This window comes from Siniperca chuatsi, linkage group LG16 (genome assembly GCF_020085105.1).
Source record: "Siniperca chuatsi isolate FFG_IHB_CAS linkage group LG16, ASM2008510v1, whole genome shotgun sequence".
Classification (NCBI taxonomy): Eukaryota; Metazoa; Chordata; class Actinopteri; order Centrarchiformes; family Sinipercidae; genus Siniperca; species Siniperca chuatsi.
The window spans coordinates 17,510,492-17,528,313 of NC_058057.1; the positions used below are offsets into that span (position 1 = coordinate 17,510,492).

At 38.5% G+C, this 17,822-nt stretch overlaps 1 protein-coding gene across 6 annotated transcripts in view; it reads right to left on the minus strand.

The window, feature by feature from the left end:
- Nucleotides 1-17,822, minus strand: part of otofa (otoferlin a) — an 83,758-nt gene that overhangs the window by 62,598 nt on the left and 3,338 nt on the right. For all 6 annotated transcript variants that reach the window (XM_044169347.1, XM_044169346.1, XM_044169345.1 and 3 more), the window contains exons 2-3: nucleotides 14,481-14,539; nucleotides 60-148 (exon numbers count right to left, since the gene is read on the minus strand). In XM_044169347.1, the coding sequence (XP_044025282.1) occupies nucleotides 60-148; nucleotides 14,481-14,539 (148 nt within the window). The remainder of the gene's footprint in view (nucleotides 1-59; nucleotides 149-14,480; nucleotides 14,540-17,822) is intronic.

Consider the following 17,822-nt stretch of genomic DNA (forward strand, 5'->3'; position numbering starts at 1 on the left):
TGTTGTTTGGTGTGGTAAATGTGATTTAAGGACAAGCTGGGAGCAGTAGCGCACCTTACCTGTTGGAAAAGACTTTGCTGTAATTGTACACTTGGATCTCCAGCATCTCGTTTCCATCCAGCCTGCTGGCAATAGGCCATCGAAATGTCTGAAAAAAAAGACAGAATAGGATGGGTTTAGAAGACGGTAGAGCTGCAATTTAAGATTATATTTATTATCAATTAATCAATCAATTATCTTTTGGATTCATCAAAAAATGGTTTAGTCTATAAAATGAAAGAAAATAGTGAAAACACCCGTCATATTTCCCGGAATCCAATGTGACATCTTCAAATTGCTTGTTTTGTCCGACCAACAACAACACCAACAACACCAACACCCAAAGAAAATGAATTTACAACAACATATAACAGAGAAAAGCACAAACCCTCATAATTTGAGAAGCTGGAACCAGAAAACGCTTGACATTTTCACTTTATGATTAATCTAAACAATTCAAAACCAAATATTATGCTTCTTGTTGTCAGTTGTCTCAATTCTGTCTGAGCGGGGCCCACAGTGTCAGGCTGTCTGAAATAACTCCCTATTTACTATAGTGTACTATATTTACTGTCTGCCATTTTATTTGAGTGTCCGAATTCTGACTGTCTACATTTATCCACTTTAGTGCCCTCAAAAATACAGACGGAACGAAACAAGTAATGTCCATGGCATGTACACTGCTTTCTGCTAACAATCCCACAAGGCAATGCTCTGCGTTTTAGTGTATAATGTGTAATAGGGAGTAGAGAATGTGAGGGAGTGGTTTTGGATGCATTCTCAGACTCAAACCCCTGCTTTAAGTAAACCAGAGTCCACAAACAGATTCAAAGTCTCATGTCAGTATACACATGTTCCTCTGAAGTGTCCTTGAGTTTAAAAGAATCCCTACCAGCTACAGAGATGCTGTTCTGGAGGGAATAAAATATCATAATGTTTTATTTATCACTATAAACATCTCCAGGTCCTATAGCACTGACTAAGAGTACAGATAAGCTTTTTTGCTATAAAGGTAAAACAAATCCAAGCAAAACTGTATGGTAATGAATTCTTGAAAATGTCCTGGTTATCCTTGAGAAAAGGCCCAGGTTGTGAGAAGTGTGAAAACAGTTTTGAAACATAACCCTCCTTTGGCATTTTCACTTTAATTAGCACTGAAATGACAGTTTTATGAGATTTCAGGTGGCTCATTTCATGTAGCTTTGACAAGAAAAGGAAAAAATAACCACATATTTGTATTAAATCATTTTCACCACAAATCTCCTCAGTGATGTCTTTACTAATTGGCTTTGTCAGGCTGACACTCAGTGTGGTACTTTCACTGTTTTTCACACCAGTAAGCATACATATACAAAACATCTCTCTTTATATATCACATATCAGATCACAGTTATAAAATCAAATAATCTATAAAAAGTACTTTATAAAAGGATGAAACATACTACTTATAGCTAATAGGAAAATCAGTAACAACAAGACAAGAGTCATAAACAGACATTGGATGAGACAGGTTTAAACAGCCTGCACCCATCACACAGGTTGTTCCAAAGTCTCCTCTTTTTTAATCCACATTTCTGAATGAGCAATAGGATTCAATTTAAAGACTGGAGGCTGTAAAATGGATCCTGTGGGATTAAATGGTCTGTGATAGAACTCAGTACCTGCCAAACATCATCTGAGCTGTGAGAATGATGTTTTAAAACATTCAAATTAATTGTAAATGGCTAATTTAGCCAAACAGTTGCTGTAAGAATTCTTGTAATTGTATTATTCAATAATAGCATTGATGACTTTGTCCTGATAATCAGTTTACGTAAACTGCATATTTATGATGTGATAAATTTTAAAACAGTGCAAATCATGTATGCTTATATGTATGTACGAAAAATAAATACATAAATAAAAATTACTACCCGAAACTATCCAAAAGTTGCTCACAGCTGTAGGGAATTAAAAATGTTTAGCACACTTTAATGAACAAATATAAAATGAATAATCATGTTCAATAAGAATTATGTTCATTAGTATGGTAATCTAATTACTGGTAATCTGATCTAATCTCTACTATCATATTTATCTATCATATTTATCTATGTTGCACTGTTTTCTACTGCCCTGTTTTGTTGGGAATAATTGACTTCTGTCTGTTTGTTTTTCTTTTTTTTTATTCCAAATTGTTCGTGTAATTATCTATAGACCAAAATACATTTCAATTTCAGATGTTCCACAGCTAAAAAAAAAATGAAAACAAGCATGAACAACCCTCTATGCACTCTTAAAACTTCTAATTGCAGCTTAAATTAGCAGGAAAATATATTCAGATCTCCCTTCAGGTTTGTTGCTACTGGCTTTTCATTCACCATGAATCAGTTTAATTAAGATGGAGACTTTAAGCGACTGCCTTTGGAATACGACTTAGATGTAGAAAATTCTGAAACATCAAGGAGGTAATATCTATGAGAAAAGTGTGTTATGATTGATGTGCTAAAAGCATCTAAGCAATTCCTATTCACAAGCCCCATTACAGGCATTAACATGCAAAATTGAGATGTATTACTCAGCTCTCCTGTGTTGAGGCTGCAAAATTAAGTAAAGAAACAGCAACATTGATTAGAAAGTTTGGAAACATGATGAATTCATGTCTTGATTCATATTCAATAAATCCCTTCTGAGTCCTCTCCACATTACTACAGCATCTTGGGAAAGAGGCTGTATGAGGGCGAGGGTTGCACAGGTGATTTAAAACTCATTCGCCCCCTGCTGATGTTGGCCTCTCATTCAGGAAAACACTGTGGGCTGTCATGCAAGCTATCCATCAGGACTGTCCCATTACCAAATCCTGGGGTTCCCACCTGCTACTGGTAGACCTGCCTTCAAGGATCTGTGGACGTGTGTGCATATGTTTGTGTGTGTGCACTACATTAAACCATCACTCTGTGCTTGCTGCCCTGAGGGCCGGCAGTCTGTGGTTCCTCTCCTTCAGCCAGGCATGACCAGTACTGCTTCCTCTTTCGTAGCTGCGTTTTACTGGCAACATTCAGCCTGCAAACATCCTCTGAGTGATGGTCGTTGGCTGAGATTATGACTAATACAGCCATAGCGCATCTCATTTACAACTAAATCTCCTCCAGTGTGTTTGAACAGCCGAGAGATAGGAAAAGAAAGAGGGCCCAGCGTGGTGTTAATGTTGCGCAGATGACGGCGTGCACACAGCTAATGGAGGAAATGACGTCTGATATACACATACCAGAGCATGACACACACTGTAGCTCAAATGATGCATACACACCACTGCAAACATAATTATGTTTTCTGGGCCACTGGGACAGGGACACTGGGCAGCCACATTAATTTCCCCAGAGTAAGAAAATCTTTTATTTTTATCTGTGCCTGCACAACCAATACAAACACATATATGTGTTGGTGCAGTTACACATTTCCCTTTTTCTTTCTCTTTTCTACACACACAAACACAGATGTACTAAATTCCCCTCACAGCCATGTTAACTCCATTACATGTGTCTCAGTGCTTTGCTTGTCCTCATTCTCTGCTATTATGTCCAAGACTACTTATCTCTAGAGCAACACACATACAGGAATCCACAACATGAAGAAGTAAGCTGTTTATGTTGCCTAATGCCTTCACAGTCACTGTGACGGCCAAAAGTGCTTTCAGTGGTTTAAATACCTACACAGTACAGACGAATAAAATGAGAGCAGAGAATCCATTAAGGTGAGAAAGTGGAAACGTTTAGTGTGCCTCAGCTGAGCACAAGTTTTAAACAGTCAAATGGAATTTGGCTACAGGAATACAGAAATCAGACAATACACCTGCAATATTGACTCCTGCGTTTTCAAAAAGGTGCCATTTTTTTCCTCAGAAGAAAGCAATTTCAGTGTTACGCAACACTAAGCAGCAAAATATTCATTTGTCAAGCAAAGCAGTTATCCAATACACACATATTTCTTATTTTCTAAAAGCCAAGTTTAAAGATTTAAAAGCTTATACTTTTTTGTTATTCAGAAGAAAGATGATTATTTTTCAGCATCTACATCCCAGGTAGAGACGCACACTGACCCCAATTTCCTTTTTACTGAGCACGATTTATTTATTTAACAGGTACAACAGACGTGAATAAATAACATGAACATGTGATGCCATCCTATATCCTATATTTATCCTATATGTCTAATTTTAATCTGCTGCCTCTGAGCAGCATAAAGTTAAACACATTTAGAAGCACACTGCCTAAGGCAGCAGGCACACGTATGAAACACACTGGATGAAATTCATGGAAAAGTCATTATGTTTGATTCAACGTTGCCATAGTTACCCCAATAAAACCTTTACGGGATGATGATATTGCGAGTCAGCTGACAAGTGGTCAGACAAATACATTTCTCAACAGGCTATAAGGACAAATCCAACTTTTAGAGAGAGAAAGAGGTGACAAAGTTATGATAAACTGAACTGCCAGTAGGTAAACTGATAGAGACCTTAGACCCTAGAGATGGTAGCCCTTTTTTTAGAGTGTTGTATGACCTTAAGGATAAATATGAAAGTAGATAAAGCTGAGGGAGCATGTTGTATCAAAATAATACAAATTGGACAAAGTCAATACTTTCTACAGTGGAGCAATAAAGCACAAAGTCTTTGGATATCCTTCTTTATCTGAACTATTCAATTTCTTGTGTCATACATATATTCAATGTGTCTTCTTATTCATAATGGAAAACTCTGATGAACAAGTCTACAGGGACTAGAAACAACAATTTGTTCTCAGACATAATTGCCCCAATTTTGTGTATTGATGTAATACAGTAATGGAACGTTATTCATACAGTATGTAAGTACACATTAACACTTTTGAAGTTTCAACTCTTCATGCAACAGAAAAAGTAAATATACTGTATATAGGTGCACTTTTAATCAGCTAGAGGGGCACTCTAACAATTTAGTATTGCACTTCCATAAAGGTGGGAGACTTGCAAGAGACATATTTGAAGAAAAAGAAAGAAAAATAGATTAATTTTCGTGCAGCACAGGCCAAGATATCCTGACTTTTAGTCCCTACTATGGGCCAAACTCCCAAACCCTTGGATCCTAGACTTCCCATAATGCAATTCAATTGTGTCTTCGATCCTTCCTGCTTAGAAAATGACCACATCTTTCAAACTCCACACCTCCAGTTTGTTACAAAGGCTCCCAACCCAAGTCCAGAGACCCCGGTGATGTCACTTAAGTAATGTTCCACAGCCACAAAATATTTTATACAACTGATTTCACACTGATCCTCACCAACACACCCACACAGGTGATTTTACTTATTGTGGCTGATTAGACCTTTTCTCAGGATTGTGTGGGCGTGTACAGACTGTGCTTGATTGACATGTCCCTTCCTGACCCGTTAGCATTAATGTACCTCTAATTGCGCAGTCAGACCGATATTCACTTTTCATTCATTTCTATATGGAGCAGGGTGAGACACATTCGCTTCTGGTCGTGAATTGACCCGCCTCCTTCGCTTCGCTCCAGGGTTCAATCGGATTGAACTTCGACGCATGAAATCGTGAGGCTTTTCAATGTCCAGCCAGTTTGAGAAAGGGTGGAATTGACCTCTCATTTAGGAAATAGTGATTGTTTATATTCTTGTTTTATAACTGTATGGCGAAATAATACAAGCAATAGAGAAAGAAAGATGCTGCTTGGCTGCAGTAAGTGCAAGGGGAAGAGGTTAATGACAGCAAAGTGAATAGAGTGTAATAAAACGCTGTATACTACAACTTTGTGGACTGCTTTTGTTTGCCTGCTGTAGCTCTACACAGATCAGACTTCAAGCTGTCAAGTAGTCACTGTGCTTCAAACACTGACTGACGTAAAACTGCTGCAATGCGCCTACTCTTACATTCAGTCTGACTTGCTGTATCAAAATGTATCACAGATTGTGTGGATAAAGCAATGTGCGATAGTAATCTGAAAAGCAATCACCACTGCACTGATCAAAAACAACAACACTGGTCTTATTTTAGACCCTCCTCTTTATTTTTTTCAGCGTGTCTAAAGAACACACATTATATTCCCAGATCCCCCCTCTAACCCTCTCTACTGTATGATACACTAATTGAAGGAGTGAGACCGCTCATTAAAAGTGACAGGTATGATCTCACTAACCGGAAGCCTTGAGGCCACAGTGGCCTATCAGAGGGGCTAAACGCTCAACTGAAGAGCAGCTATTACTGCTGTGATCCCACGCTGTAACATTGTGGCGAGCAGATGGATGACCGGGCCGTCCTCAGTTTCCACCGCTCACCATCCTTTGATATCTCATGACTGTTGCCATGGACACAGAGGATGAAAACACCTCAATGATTAATTATGAATAATATGTTCTATATTTCACACTCACTCACTACAAGGGGAGAGAGAAATATATTTACTGTAAGAGCAGCTTTATTTATGCAGAAAGTAGAGTTGAGTTGAGTTTAAAGGCTTGTGTGATCTTATGATGACGCGGTCCTCTGCACTTGGATTTCGCAGGCTTAAATGTATTCTTAAAAAGGATAAAAGAGATAAGGGTAGACTGCTGAAAGAGGCAGTATAAGCTACCTTCTCATTACAGCAGGCTTTACCAGCCGGCTCCATATGCTATATGATATTTAGGATTGTGAGAAAAGAGTTTCTCTGTATTTGCTGTCATGTACGGTACTAGAGAGAGTCCACCTCTGCAACAGTAAATTATTAAATGCTGGAACTTCGCCTACATACAGTAACCTGGCATTACCTTTTGTTATTCTGCTTCTTTCATTCACATTTTCTTTCTTTTTTTGTCCAATATGAGTTTGGTTTTAATTACGTAAAACCTTGAACCTCTCATTTTGGTTATATTCATCTTCTAAAAAATCATGCTTCATGCTCCAAATATGTAATTTGGCACTTATACTGAGAATATACAGGATATACAAGGGGGGATACTATGTCCATCCTTTGTTTCATGCATTCCTGTAAATTACATGGCAATGAAGATTGATTTAGACGCAGATTACACTGTAATCTATAGTAATGCATTCAAATACAAAACCTCTGCAGTTAATACTAATTTTGGGAAACCTTTAAAGTTCAGTTGTTGTTGAGAATTTACTAATTTTGTTGAGACTGAGTTAATTCTTGAGTGTAATTTTGTTTTGTTTTTTCCATTGGATTGCATCATGTTGTACTTTAATGTGGTACTGCCACTTTTACTTGACTAAAGAATCTGAATACTTCCACCACTGCAACACATACACTATATGTGTATGTGTGTCTGACAGTCTAGATGAAACAGCATCTCTGATAAGCTGGTTCTGCTGAGAAACTCGATCTTGTCCAATTCACTGACATCGCTGCATGCCCACTCCATCCTCCCCACCACCACCACCCCAACTCAGTCTCAATTTCCTTTTTCCAATTGGACTGTCCATCCCTGTTTTCATTTCCATCCACGCTCTGTTTCTCAGATGTCACTTTATCTGCATACTCCAATGTGTCTGCATTCATCTCAGTCTAATTTACAATATGTTGCAAATAAAATGCCATGGGTGTAGACATATTGACATTAATCCCGTCAAAATCTTTCATTCACCCAGAATGTATATTTATTAACGATTGTAGCAGCTACAGCTCTGGTTGTTGGTGCTGTTTTCTATGTTATTATTAATCACTGCATTCATACTATGCAAGACCAACCATTAATAACAGTAGTTACTGACAATGTTTGGAAATGTTTTACCCCAAACTACTACTACATAAAGTTTAAGACATCAAAAAGTGAGTTTTACTTTTATATAAGAGTTGAGCAGTTAAACCAAATGTTGGATATCTTAATTTGGAATTAAACTCTTCCTCTTTAAATTGAGTGGCAGACCGGACACTATCAAGAATTTTTAGCCAGTTAATTCAATGAAATCTCATTTTGTTTCAAGCTGGACTCTAATAAAACTGCAATTTGCTTGCTCCACAGTTTCTGCTGTGGAAGACCAGATGGTGCAGAGATAATGAACAATGCATTTGTCAAGTAAGATGCTACACATCTCCTTGAAAATAGACGGTGTTGTGCTGGTAGATAGCACTCACCCCTCAATTAAAAACTTTTCTGCTGAGATGGGTTTTTTCTTCTTCTTTTTAACAATAGAAGCTCTACCTTCTGTTCATCTGGTGCCTATTTATCAAAATGTGTTGTCACAAATGGCAAAACAACAGCCCAAGGTGGGAGTGAATTAATTGTATTTTTAAATTCAAATTAATCATGTATTTGTGGAGGATGAGAAAATCTGTGAACAAGGATAATAACAGTTATTGTCAGAGCTGAGCTACCGTAACATAAATCTTAGTACAAGTACCAGTATCCTCTTATCATAGCTATGCAGTCCAGTACCCCCAAAAGGCTTACAACTACAGTATACATTTCTCACCTGCTGCTCACCAGAATCATGCTATTATATGCAAACCAAACATCAAGAAAATCTATTTGGCTTCATCCCAGGGAAAAAAAAAGTTTTTTTTACAGTGAAACAAGCAACTGCAATTTCATAGCAACAAGACCATCTAAGTTTAAAATAATTAAAAAATTAAGAAACAGAACTTTTATTCAGTATCCTTTAAAATGTTTCATATCAATGTATTTTCTATACTAGATATGGCGTTGCTTTATTAAGGTTGTGTTGAAACCAACAGTTCATTCCAGTTGGTTTCTGGGCAGGATGTTTCAAGACAGAAATGCACTTAGACAGAAGTGGTAAGTTAATGGAGTAATTTTTAGCCATGCTAGCGGTATGGCTCTAGGAATGGCAATGCTGATCTGCCAGTTGGTCCATCACTTTGGTCCAGACTGCTATTGGACAGATTTCCATTACATTTTGTACAAACATTCTTGGTGTGGTATAGATTGAATCCTGATGACTTTGGTAATCCCTTCACGTTTCCTCTAGCGCCACCATCAAGTCAAAATTTCAATTAGTCCAATACTTTGGTTTATGACTAAATACCTATAAACATGAGTTTTAGTGCTAATTAGCAAATTGTTAGCATGCTAACCCGCTAAACTAAGATAGTGAACATGATAAACATTTTATCTGCTAAATATCAGCATGTTAGCATTGTCATTATGAGCATGTTAGCATGCTGATCTTAGCATTCAGCTCAAAGCACTGTTGTGTCTAAGTACAGCCTCACAGAGCTGCTAATGTGGTTGTAGACTTTTTTTACTCACTGGGCTGTGCTTCAGATGTAAAAACCGCAAAACACTGACTTCTGTTTTTGTGCATAGTACCAGATAATATTCTATAGTTAAGGAACTTTTCCAGGGATTGCTTTAGTTATCTATTTGGTTTTTGTCCCATTGTTTGTGTGTCACTCCTGAGAGGGACTCCTTGAAGCAGAGGAGTTACAAGCTGATGCACATGGAGACACACAGAAACAGCAGAAGAGAAATGGGCACATATATATTTTTCTTCTCCTAAGGGCTCACATCAGAGTAAAAATACAACATTCCCTGAAGAAATTATGTTTTTGTTATATATATATATATATATATATCTGTGTGTGCACCTATGTGTCTGTGCACATCAGCACACTGTTTAGTTCTTCTGTTCTATCATTATAAATCCACAACACTAGTACATAAACAACACTTAAAACAAAAAGTTATAAAATTAGGTTCTATACAGTAAGTATGGCAACTGTACATTCTACTGTGCTCATTTTGGCTGCTCAAATTTCAGCTTTAAGCTTCCCTCCAACTCTAAGTGGGCAAAGAAAATATTCTGCTCGGATCATCATTTATTCAGTATACTCAGAGATGGGAAAGCACCTCCCTGGAGCAGCCCTGAATCTTAAAAACTGGTGAAGTTTGTAACATATTTTTAGCAATATTCCAGCTTGTGTCTAGTCCAGAGGCAACTGCTACTCTCTTTACAGGTGGTCAAGTGTTCAGTAAAGCATCAGCTGAAATATGACCTCCAGATGTGGATCACCTTAATGCATGAAGTTATGTTTTAAGAGTCTATTCTCAGGTGGCTCACTGGATATGAATCCCGTACTGCTGGGTATGATGTTTATTACTTTAAAAACCTCACCCTGCTAGTGATATGTTCTCATATAACAGATACGCCTTGCTCAAGCCCACTAACTTCCCAAACCTGATTACCAAGGGAAGTTTTGTGGAAGTGACCTCACTGTGGTCTCTTCCTACTCTCTTTGTTCAGCCACAGCATGCCCTTGAGTTCAGAGTCCTGATCGGGCTGATGAGGCTGTCAGTGGTGAAGTACTGTGAGAACATAACAGTGGCACAACGATTACTAAAACAGCCACCTGTCCCCTAGAAATTGTGTTTAAATATTACTAATTTCTTTTGCAAATTACGTTTTGTCTGGAATTGTAATTGCTGCCTGGATTATGTTCACTGGCAATGTTTGTTGCCAAGGAATTTCAACATTTTTGTGCAAGTCATACAGAGCGTGTTTGGGGTGGAAGGATGGCGTACACAGCACAGGACTTTCACGCCCTGGTTCATCATGGTTTGGTTACATTTTAATTAAGTAAAACACCATGTCTCATGCTTCAAGTAGCTGTTGATTAAACCAAGACCATGGTGTTTGCCAACCTTAAAGAGCTGTGAGTGCCTTAACATAACAATAAAAAAAGTTTAATCATGCTTTAGATGCTACGAGGGGATATGGTATTGCGAGAGCAAATATTGTAGGGAAAATGAATAAAATATACTGTCCGCGAACATTTTGCAGACACATTCAGCATTATCATCATTACTATCAACAATTTCCAGCTTGGCAGATGTGTTGATTAAAGGGGAACTCCAACAATTTTACACACCAAAGTCTATTTACAGGTCTTGGGGAGTACTACTGCATATGTGAAAAAGTTGTATAAAGCCTTTTGTAGAGGGAGGGAGCTGTGTGAAGTCTGATTAATTGCCTCAAGTGAGTCAGTGTCACACCCGAATCCCCCGACTGAACTGTCGGCAGTCAAGTTGCATTGTGGGTAAAGTTTTGACAAGGAAGAAGAATGCGTGGAATAAAAAAAGAGGATATCTTTGGTTCTGCTGCACCGATATTGATACCTTTTTTTAAACTGTCCATGGTAAGTCCAACAATGTTATAGAAGTGTAATGCTAAATGGGTGCAGCACTCTTTTAACAATGTTTCCTCATAATGGTGATAAAAACATAATCCAGGCGGCATTGAGTTGCAAATTAGTAGTATACAAACGTAATTTGTAGGAGACAGGGTTGAAAACAGTAAGTACACAATGACTTTAAAAAGCCATAAAAAAAGTAATAGGATTCAGAATGTAGCATTACATAATCACAAGACTCTCATTAAAAAGTCAGACTGTGCATTTAGTACACTGTAGGGCTGTAGCAGCTGGAAGCTAGTGGAGAAGGAATATTCTTGCACTCCTTATGCTTGTATAATAATTCCCCTTGCCTTGTCTGCATAGTTCAAATTTCGATATCTTGTTTGTTGACTAAACAAACACACATTCCTAATCAAATTCTTGCATGTGCCCCCTCTCTCTCTTACACACACACACTGACATGGACACATACACATGTACAGTAGCTATATCTACAGGCCCATACTCAGTGAACCCTGTAGCCATATACAGTACTTGCAGGGCTTTCTGTTCTTTGCTCTAGTTATGTCTAACTAGTGAGGGGGAAGCCCTGGTGTACTGCAGCTAAAAGCCAAGTCCCACCATGGAATGAATAATGAATGCAGATTCTCCATCCAGTCTATCCGCATATTAGTTCAAAGGCATCCTGGTAGTCCATGCATAAAGCAACAAGACACACAACTCTGTGCTAATGGCCTGCAACTCCAGGGGCTGGACTGAGCTTACTGAGCCATGCAAATGTAAAAGTACTGAGGATGAAGATGTCAGATGAGGAGGATGTGATGAGGAATTGCTCAAGTGTTTGTGGGGGTGGCTTTGGAAACAGTGCATGTACGCTTAGGCACCAGTAGCATACACACACACTCACAGACAAATATACACCAACTCAGGAACTACTGGAAGCACAAGTTGTCCCAAGGGAAGCCTGGACATTTTATTGATGCTGAGTGATGCTAATGACCTCCCCAGCACTACAGGACCAAGACGAGAGCATCAGGTGAGGCTGTCATCACATATCAGTGCCAGCCACTCAGACCTATACCAGTTACTGCAGTCGGGCCGCAGGAATACTATGATGCACCATTATTAGTATTTCTGACACATTTCTACAAAAAACACTACAAAAACAAAATTCTTTCTACAGGGACTGTGTATATATGTGTGTAAGTGTGTGTGTGTGCATGACTGTGTGCAAGTCGCCAAATGTGTATAGTCATTTAGCCATTTTCCTGATTAGACTGGAAACAAAAGCCCCGGTTATCAGCAAAGGAAGCTGCACTCTGCTGGTGAGCCCATCAAAGGAACAATGTGTTTTTCTTTGCAAAAGCAAGCAGCTCAGAGAGCAAAAAAACTGTAGTCAAACCTCCGTTGGGAAGGTATTGAATGTGTTTGAGGCTCTCTTTCCTTTGTTTTTCTTATTTCATTCCCTGACTTTATCCCCCACCTCTGTTCTGTCTCTTTTGCTTCCACTCTGTGTGGATTTCTTGCAGCACTTTTCTCTTGATCCCTAAAACCTCATCTCTTTCTTATTCCCCCCCTCCCCCTCTGCACCATAATATGACTCTTTGCATTTGAATCCATCATAACGCATGTTTTTCAGTGTGACGGGAGCCTACAGGAATCCTATTGGGAACATCTCCCAGAATCCCACAGCAGCCACAGTGAAACGAGACTGACCAACCAGCACCAGAGGGGCTCCAGTGAAATCCTTAATGTTCTGAAGACTTACTCAGGTCTGTGCTGTTGCTCAGAATAATGTAATTTATTGGACTTAAAGTGAAATGGTAAAGAGTTCATAAGCACTAAACTTTCTTTTACAAATTAAAAGAACTTCTGGTTCTGGCAGAAGAGCTATTTCGGGGACCAGCTCTTCGTCTCTACAGCAGTGGAGTGTGGAGTGTCTAGTTTAATTACAACAGAGCAAGTGTTCAATGTCATGCATGGGTGCAGGCCACTACCTCGGCCTCGCCTCTCAGACCCTGATAAGCCATCAGTGAACAGGAGAGGGCCATTAGGAGACACTTGGCAGGACATCGGCCATTTGCAAGCGAGGATCAGTAAGATTTTGGCTTAGAACAATAATTAGGTGACGAGATGTGATTCTTGGCTGGCTCAGTAGTTAGCACTGTTGCCTCACAGCATGAAGGTCCTGGGTTTGTGTGGATATATGTCTGTGTGCAGTCCAGTGTCCTAGGAATTACATCCATATTGGATGATTCCACACCTCGCTATTTACATGCAATGCCAATGTTAAGTGCCAGCGCAGGAAATAGTCCTATATGTGACCTATATGTAGTGAGCAAGAAAGTAACAGTGTACTTTAAAGTTAACTTTAAAATGCTCTTAGATGTAAATGTGAGGGCGAATATGTTTGTCTGATTGGCGCTCTGTCCAAGGTGTACCCTGCTTCTAACACAATGCATGCTGGGATAGGATCAAGGGTCAAATTGATCAATGGATGGAACTGATCCTCTGCAGAGATGCAGAAAGAGTAAGATCACTTTAAACGTCAACAGCAGCTGGACAATATATGCGTTACAGTAATTCTAAGAACTATTTAATGTAATGGAGTATATAATTATTTTAAAAAGTCTTTTATATTATATACCCTTTCACAACTTGCTACTGGATAATATCATAGGAATTCAATGTATATTTAATTAATAAAAACCCTACAGCAAACTCATGAAAACTTTTACATTTTGCATTTTACATTTCTTGAAGCTTCTTGAGAATCAAACTATATTATTACTATCATATTCAATGACACAATGCCAGGTAAGGTAGCAGAGAAGATTACAGAGACACTAAACTGATTCAAATAATAATAGCAATTAGATTCTTTCAGGAGGAGCTGAATCTTATAGTTAGATTTGACATGAAACCGGTGGAAATTTGTTTTTGCAAATTAATTGATTAGTCAATAGCAATCAAGTTTTGAGATGTTTCCTTTATAGCACTTACATTAATGGAGTCCTTGTAGTGTAGGTGCTTGTGTACTCACTAAAGTCTAATAATACATGCTGTTAAGTTGTATTGTCATCACTTAAATCTAAAAGCAGACATACATTAAAAGTAAAAAATTACCCAATTACACAGTGTCCATAATGTCTGCTAATTACTGACTTACCACCAGGTTCATTAACAAAACCTGCAGCCTTGTTATCTGCAGTGGAGACTGGAAGGTTGCGGTTTCTATTAAGTTAAGAGATAATTGCTGATCGGTCATTATCGAGGTGGGTTAGTGTATGACAGGGGAAATGAAGACACTGACCTCATTAAAGTGGGCCGCCTCCTCACAGTTCTCTGCCACACGGCTGTAGAACGACAGACCTGGGAGGCGAGGAGGAATTTAGAGGTTAAAAACAGATAAATTGTTCAATAATGGCATTGCAGTTATTGTCATTTCAGTTTGATTGGGTGGGCACACAGCATGGGAAATTTATATAATTTATACATAAGAGCTTTGAAAATACACTATATTGGCTTGTTTTTGGCCCTTACAAAAAAGCAGTCTAGTTGGGACCCTTTGTCACATTTCAGATCAGGCCCAATATTTCACAAAAAAAGCATTGTAGTTGTGGTACTTTTAATTAAAGGATCTGAATACTTCTTCCACCACTGTCTTTCAGATACATGTTTGATACATGAATGTATCTTTTCACATTTAGATAAATTTATCAACATTAAAATGCTCCCATTACTGTCTAAAATCTGTTTACATTTGTCACATTAAAGGTCAGTGAAAAGATAAATTGATGCATTAAGTACCTGAAAAACACACAAATGACACAGGCTGTGTGGAGCCACAGCAGACGGAAAAGAAATGCAAACAATTAAATGGCAACAATATGACTCACTATGCAACAGAATAAAAGCAGAGAGAATAAGACTTCAGCAGAATCGAAATAACATAAAAGAGATTTGAGAAAACAAAATGTACAAAATTTCCACATGGTCTCCTTGAAAACAATAATCTCTTGGTGCAGTGCAGCATCCAGGTTATACGCAGGGCAGAGAGCAATTCACTGTACAGTTACCTGACTCACTCATGCATGCTACAGCCTGTGTTCACCTGGTTGCTTTGTGATGTTCACGCATGGTGCCGGACTGCTGTGTGCATTGTTGCGGTAGTTTGCTTTGTGTATCTGAGGCTTTGTGTGGGTGTTGATGTTTGTTTGGGTGCATGTGGACAGCTCATGTGTACTGACACACATTCATATATACATATATATATACACACACACACACACACAAACAGGGACCTAGAAAAGGTAATTACAGCCCCTGTCAGTTTGGCTGTAATAATTAGTTGTGACTAGAAATAAATAGATTCTGCCTGGCTCCGATGTATTATTATTATTTGTGCTGACAGTATCTTTTCACACAGTCACAGAGCTAACAACACAAACATACAAAAGCAAAACTGAAATTATATTACGCTCCATATAACCATCAGTACAATTTTACCAAGACAATTTGCTATGTTTGCCTCTATTCCATAATCTGTCACATGTTCCTATCTCTCTTTCCCACCCCCACCCCCCCACAACCTTATAAAACCCACATCCTTTGAAATATTTTTTTAGAAAATAAACACCACTTAAGTGTCAGAGAGGGAGAGAGACAATATTCCACCTACATTATTCAAAACAGAGTAATCGCTGTCATACCAGTATTTTCATCTAACTGAGACGTGGGTTTAGAAAAGTAGATCATGTGAAACTTATATAAGGTGCTCCACACCAAACTAAAACAACATTCTGCTAATCAGGTTGCCTTTTGGCCTTGGGTGGAAACAGTGAATAAAGCGATCGAGAGCAGTGTGAGGAGCGACATTGAAAGAATCGACCTGTGGTGCAAGAAAGAAAAGGAATAGAGAGAGTACATTTTTATTTCCAGCAGACAGACTGAGATGAAAAGAGTAAAAGGATGGAGAACACTGAGAAAGACTCAAAACTAACACAAATGAAGGAGGCACTGAAGGGCTTTTTATTTTTTATTTTTTTAGCCTTTCTTTCACCTGGACCTACAGAACAGAAAAAATTGGGTGTAGAATAGAAAAGTGTAAAGCATTGTATTAATCTTCCTTAATGTTCGGGGTGTAATCAGGGTCTCCCTGTATGCCTCTGAGCATCTCATCTTTGTTGTTCCATACTGTGATTTAATTTTGTCTTATTTCCTGACCAATTTACAAGCCAAACAACAGATGGTGTACATCCTAAATAGATACATACTACAATTCAAAGTAAACACACAGTAAATGTCTGCTCCAGCAGAGGATGTAAAGAAAAGAGTTTTAGTGTGCTTCAGGGAAGAAAAGGAATTTAAATGATGTGTGTAGGATACAGATGATTGCACAAAGCTCAGTTTCAGCTCAGAGAATATTGAAGATTCAGAGTTAAAAAGATGATAAACAAGCTGTCCAAGCAGCAGTGCTTGTCAAGTGTCTCTAAGTTAAACAGAGTAAGTGGTAGATGACAGACAGAAGAGGAGAGTTGGGCTGAAAGAAGCATGCTGTAGTGGAATATCTTAAAACCGGAAATAATGTTTAAACTTCTAATTGAATTCTACAGTGTACAGTGTGCATGTGACCCTGCAGGCTACTGTGCAGAGGCCCAGCCTATAAGCAACAGGAGCTGGAGTGCTGTTCTTTGATAAAGCCAAGAGCTACAGATAACAGCATGGATTCATCAAAGACCTGTCACGAAATCAATTAAGTTTTGATGCCTTGCCTTTGAAGAAGACTTTTTTCAATTTCCATGGTATCAAATAATAATGAACCAGTTTTGGTATGACTGGACAGGGAACTCTACAGTCTTCTTTATTGCTTTATTTTATTACGCTGTGAATGTGAATGCAATCGATTCACTGATTTATGGCCTTTACTTTCTCAAAATATTGAAGATGTTCTGGATTATGTGTCTTGTTAGACACCTACATACAAACATCTCCCCACCAGCCTGTCTGGGGGGGGGCTTCCTGGCAGACCCCTTCGTCTCCAGACAGGAAGTTGTTTTAGCTGCAAGCAATCAGGAAGCTCTACTGACAGTATGCAGGGAAAAGTATGACTCAAAAACCTACAGCAATTAAAGAGACAAGACTGACGCAAATACTCTTAACTAGAATGACTTTGGAATCGGGTAATAAAAATACAGATTATTATGTCTTCAGTAAATGGCTGATTTTAATCGTAACTGAGGGAAGAAAAAAGAAGGGATAGAGTGATAGAGGGAGAGGACAAGGGATAAAGTTTAATTTCAGGATGTGAAGAGGGTAATAAAATTTACCATTTAAAATGATTTCACCATCTGTGGCAAAGTAATTGCTAATAAGTATAACTGAAGACAGCAGCTTGCTTTAACCCTTTAACTGGAAAATAATACACTTTCCCAGTGTGTAGCAAAATACTGAGCAATTACTCACCTGAAAACAGTATTTTAAAAAAAAAAATGAAACTAATCATATGGTGGGCCCCATGGTGATTCAGTGTACAATGGGTTTGATCCCAGCTCATATCTATTGTTGCACTGCTCTCTCTCTCTCTCTCGCCCACCTTTCCTGTGAATCTCTGCTCTCTGTTATCTAATGACCCATAAATATCTGAATGTATAAC